At 34.9% G+C, this 6,000-nt stretch overlaps 1 protein-coding gene across 4 annotated transcripts in view; it reads left to right on the forward strand.

The window, feature by feature from the left end:
- The window catches only part of bon (tripartite motif-containing protein bonus), a 115,980-nt gene that overhangs the window by 84,864 nt on the left and 25,116 nt on the right, over positions 1-6,000 (forward strand). For all 4 annotated transcript variants that reach the window (XM_081739151.1, XM_081739152.1, XM_081739149.1 and 1 more), the window contains one exon: positions 5,220-5,409. In XM_081739151.1, the coding sequence (XP_081595277.1) occupies positions 5,220-5,409 (190 nt within the window). The remainder of the gene's footprint in view (positions 1-5,219; positions 5,410-6,000) is intronic.

Consider the following 6,000-nt stretch of genomic DNA (forward strand, 5'->3'; position numbering starts at 1 on the left):
TAAAAAACTTCGATTGAAGAAAATCCACACTACAAAACTAACTCACACTTTGAGCACATTTTCATTAGACATATAATAGACCAATTAATGCAATCATTGTTTATGAAATATGAAAAAAATCAAATGAGTCACTTTGGGAAAGTCGTTTAAAAAGAACACGTCAAGAGTAACCTACCTCTTGTGAATTGTTTCGAACAATGAGTTAAGATATACTTTTGGTTATTAATGAAATATTTATTTGCGAAATTTGAACAAAATCGCCTGTCGTTCGAGAAAATTGTCGGGGAAAAAACCTTGACCCCAAAAATAAACTATCCGTTGTAATTGTTTTTCATAGAAATGACTTATAGGGTTATTAATGAAATACTTATTTATGAATCATCAATAAAATTGTCCGAGTAATTTTTGAGAAAATCGTGAGGGAAAATAACTCCCCGAATAAACTATCTCTTGAGGATTCTTTCAGGGTAAGCGAGTTATTCCATATTACTAGGTTTTTAATGAAATATTTATTTCTGAGTACGAACAAAATTGCTTGACTCATTTTTGAGAAAACCGTGGAGGAAAAACACCCCCAAGAGTAAACTACCCGTCGCATATTTTTTCAGGACAAACGAGTTTTGCAATATTGTTCGGTTATTAACGAAATATTTATTTTTGAAATATGAATAAACTCTTTTGAGTCGTTTTTGAGAAAATCGCCCAGACAACACTCCACCAAGAATAAACTACCCCTCGCATTTTTTTAGGACAAACGAGTTATGCCATATTGATAAGTTATTAATGAAATCTTTATTTATGAAATATGAACGAAAACATTTGAGTCCATTTTGAGAAAATCACTGAGAAAAAACTCACCCCCTTAGTATAAACTACCCCTTGTAGATTTTTCTCAGATAAATGCCTTATACCACAAAATAGGGTTGCTAATTAAATATTGATTTATAAAAAAATAAAGAAAACAAGATCGTTAGAGCCAGTTATGAGAAAATATCTTTTTTCTATTTTCATCGTACAGGAAACTACCCTTGTTTTGGGAGTAGGAGGGAAATAAAAAAACTATAGGAAATACTATGAAAATCTTAAACTAAAATTTGGTGCAGATAAGTTGAACGGTATGGCCTCTAGGCGAGTGCACAGAAAAGTGTAGCTAACGGACGGACGAACAGATAGACATGTATCGAAAAATAACTTTTTCGGTGTTAGGGGTTATAATACGTATAAATTCGTTGAAATCTCAAATTTGATTTTTTTTTCGAACACCATACTTTCTTCTCTCATTTGTCACTTCAAAGTAAAAGGAACTCAGAACTACAGATAAAAAACACCTACTTTTACACATAGACATTATTTATTGATTTAAAACTGTTTTAGTTTGTGTCATTTCACTTCCAATTGAAAGGTTTTACAATGATTAACGGCATACCAATGACGAGACGGAAGTTTTCAGGAAGTAAATGCATTCAGAAGTCTAGATTGCATTACAGCTATCAGCCTGTTTTTATTTCTGCAATTGTTAACAGCTGTAATTTCGTCCAAACGCTACATGAAATAATTTTTGGTTGACGTCATTGTGTTACTATTTTAGTATTGTTCTCTTCAGACTTGGTTGAAGTTTTGTCTTAACGGTTATACATTTTTTCTTATTTCATCGTTACACATAAGAATAAAATGTTGTGGTGACTGGATAGATTCGAACCTACGAACATTGAGTTTTTATTCTTCAAACAATTTACCAATGGACCAAGCTTTGTCCTCACGTTAACGTATGGTTACAGGGTTTATTACGATTTAAATAAAATGGCTGGCTGTTAGAGTTTCCTGCCCAAATATTTCGATAAAAAATTTTCATTGCTTCGTACATTGTTTAGATACACATTTTAGGAGAGTGAACTTTGGTGCATATAATAATTTCATGCCAGATAAAAGCTGGATAAGTTTTAATAACATGTTTCATATGTAGTTCTCAATAATAGACTTGTTCGGGATGACGTTCCAAGGTTTAGCATTGACTAGCAGTTTTTGCTATTAATATCCCTTCTAGCAATATTGGCAGTAGACAAAAGTTAGCCCGTGTTAAAGCTTTTTGCTCCTAATTTAGTTATTTTAGTTTATTATTTAACGAATATATTGAAAATTGTCAGAGACACGTATGCAGTAATTTATTTCGGGAGGGGTCCGACTTCAATATTAGGATAAATTATAATAAAATTTTAAAAGATAATCCCCAAAATTAGGCTAAATTTACAGAAAAGTTGGGGTTTCAGAGGGGGTCCGGACCCCCTAGACCCACCCATAAATGCGTTCTTGTTTGTCAGTAACATTTCCTCATTTTGAAACCCTCAAAAACTTCGGATAGACTATATAAAGGAAAACGAGTTATTTTCGATGAAATATCACTTCAAGGAGACGCGTCAGTTTTATTGCACAGTGTGGTATCCCACGTTCACAATGGCAAGAGTTTATTTCCTCTGATTCTCTGTCATTGTGCTCTATCGAAAGGTTAGGTTTGTAACACATTACTCCTACGAACAAGCATGACTGGCAGATAGGAATACTGAACACAACTCCAGAGAAATGCATGCTGGAACTTACGTTTATAGCTACGCTTTGGTGATTTGCCCTCAAGGTCAATCGAGTGGTAATTCAGTTCCGTCTCTGTTCTTAAGCCATGTTCGTATTACTTCGAACAGTTTTGATAATGAAAAGCATGCCTCTTAATATAACAGACTTCTTTCGCGTAAGAAATCGAAACTCAGTTGGTCAGAGCAACTAGTCTGTAAGAATTAGGTTGTTAGTTAGTTAGGAGCCCAGTACGAGTAAGGGTTTTTATTACTATTGTTTTTATCTTTTTTATGTGAGGAAAAATCAAATTGTGACATCGCGATATCAAATGTATTTGATTAGGTAGCTTTGTCTTACCTAAACTTTAAACATCAGTAACCGTCGAAATTATTTCACTAACCGATCACTTACTGAACATTTCAAACACGTCAAACCAGTGGCATAACATGAAGGTTAACCTCTCCTCCGCAGTCCTTAGTTATGCGTCCGTACTTTCAAGGGCGGACTAAGGGCCGGGCGACTGCCCGGGGTGCCAGAGAAAGAGGGGCACCAAAACGAGCCTCAAAAAGTAAATTTTACAATGTGCTTTCTACTGACGTTTTTGGTTTATATTCTTGTAAAGTAGTGGCAATTATATGATCTTTTTACATTTCACTATGGAAGAAGAGAGTTTCATAGTACTAAGGGGGCTGTATCGAAAAATTGAGAGATGGCATGTAGAATAAAGAGTGCCGGGAATTAAGTATTGTTTGTTTGTTTGCTTGAGTTTAGCGTTCCACGGTTATGCCTTAATGGGCAAGGGAGATGTGGATACTAATTATAGTGGAATCCGAACCACTTTTATCGTTCAACAGTAATCCACCGGGAATTGGACCCGGTACCACAGAGGGCAGGCGTGCTAGCCACTAGACCAGAGGGGGGTGGAGTTGGTATTGTTTATAGCGGGCCATATTCTTTGTGAAGTTTTCCTAGGTAATGGATTTCTTTTTGAAAATGGGTTTAAAACAGGGGCGTCATTTAGGGAGGGCAGGGAGGGGCATTTGCCTCCCCTGAGTTTGAGATGTATATAGATTTTATCATTAGAATAGTAGTAAATCAGTGAAAAACGCGAAATTTTACTTATATCAAGAGGTCTTGCCCCCCCCCCCCCCAAAGCAAAATCTGAAATGACGCTCCTGGTTTAAACTATTAAAAACACTATGATAAAATGTAAAATATAGGCTACTACTAGGGGAAGTGCGCCAAAAAATCACTTTGCCCGTGTGAAAATTTGGCCTGCTCCGCCCCGGCGTACTTTCTGTATATTTTTTGGCATTGCAGCTTGTGCGGTCCCCACGCCACATTGTTACGGGGGCGCTATTTACGCCTACCTTTCGAACGTAATTCAATAACTGTTTAAGAAATTCTACCATCAGCGAGGAAACGGGAATATATTTTTCTAATAGTCCCATAGAACTTTCACTCAGAACGCCAGATGCAATTTTTCAGAGTGGGCTCTGGCTCATATTCAGGAATAATAATAATAATAATAATAATAATAATAATAATAATAATAATAATAATAATAATAATATTAATAATAATAATAATAATAATAATAATAATATGAATGTCTTTGGAGAGCCGAAATTATGTGACACAAATCATTATAGATAGAGCTTTAAGATGAGTGGTCATAGGGGAGGAAAAACAGGATTTTTCTCTCTCTGACTCTCTAACGTTAAGATTATGTGCTGAAGGTAAGAAGCATCATTATTCTACAATAGGTTGCTTTTACGTAGAATATCTATTACTTGAGCTCTCCTCCTTCGGACAACTTTGCTTATGTAGTAAATTCAAAACAATTTCAATTTAAGACAAATATTTATAGAGAAAATTAAACATTTAATAGGGAAATCTGTTATCAAAATATCCAAACTTTTTTTTTTTTGGTATCGTCATGAGTTTTACACATATGTTACATTTTGATTCTTCCCAAATAAAAAATAAATAAAATAACCTTAGTGATAAAAATGACAACAGTACTTTCACGGGATTCGAACCGTCTACCTTCGGTATACAAACTCGTGGCTTTATCTAACTAAGCTATTTGCTTTCTTACGTAAACTGAACCTGTTCTACAGTAAAGACGATTTTTCATACGATTGGACTAACAATCGTCTTTTTCCATAGGTAATTTCCACTATTTGCACTATCTATACGTTAATACTTAGCATATATTCATATATTTGGAGTTGCAGATAATGCATATAATAAGACATACTAGAAATATTCGTTAAAAGTTTAGTTTGTAGATTTAATCCACATTTCTCTCAATGACATAGATGTCGCTGCTTCGTGTTGAAATGCAGAATTCCCTCGTGTTCTTGAAAATTTCCCACTTTAGCAGAGTTGGTAATTCTCGAGATTTCTGTCGATTTAATGTTTTTTGCTTCTAATTTCTTTATTTTAAGCTAATATCTAACACAAATATTAAAAACGGGTTTGTTATTAACCTGTCCTGCTGGGGAAACCTTCCGAAATTTCGAACATATAAAGAAAACGGAGATATTTTCAAAAAACTTCAAAATAAAGAGACGCGTCATTTATTTTGCTCATAGTAGTACATTATATCTCATTTTAATTGCAACGATAAGATATAATTTTTTTTTCAGCGAGGACGAAACCTGGCAGTGCTTACTTTGTACAGATATGGATGAAATACTGAATACTCCAATCCCACTTGGTGAAAAACGTTTTCGTGGCTTGAACCCACGCGACTTAAGGATTGCAGAGAGAGTTTTGTTGGAATTATATTGCCAATACGAACCAAGTCTGCCATTTAGAGAGGCTGTAGGTCCTGAGGTAAGTAATTTATTGTTTACATTTGTTAACTATAGAAGGAAGTTGGAAATTGATTGACGTTCATCAGCACTTATTGACGGAAATATGTGTCAAGTTGTGCATATATCAAAAACGTTCGCAAGTGGTGTTACTACATATCCTCAAAACAAGAACACGCAGGTTTGCCTCAGGATTTCGTAGTCAAGTTCTGAAAATGTGCAAAGAATGTGAATGCAGTGTACAAATACACCTCCTGTGCTGAAAATAAGCAGAAATATCTTCCAACATTCAGTCAATCATTGTGATTTTTCGGAGGATTGGTCTGTTATTCTACCAGGGCAAGTACAAGGCTACCATTGGCAAACTGACGAAATATCAAATTTTACAGCAATGACCTATTCCAACAATGAGACAAAAGTTCGCAATTGTAAATGGTAACACAGGACAGGATTCCTCTCATTATTTGCTAGCACTTCAGAAGACCCAAAGAAAACTTCGGTGTTAAATCAACCAGCATTATCATAATCTCAGATGGAACTGCTAGTCACTTTAAAATCCGCTTTGAACTCTATGAACTTTCAAAATTAGCCGCTCCCTTAAGATAGATTTTTA

This window comes from Thermobia domestica, chromosome 14 (genome assembly GCF_964235325.1).
Source record: "Thermobia domestica chromosome 14, izTheDome1.hap1.1, whole genome shotgun sequence".
Taxonomy (NCBI): domain Eukaryota; kingdom Metazoa; phylum Arthropoda; class Insecta; order Zygentoma; family Lepismatidae; genus Thermobia; species Thermobia domestica.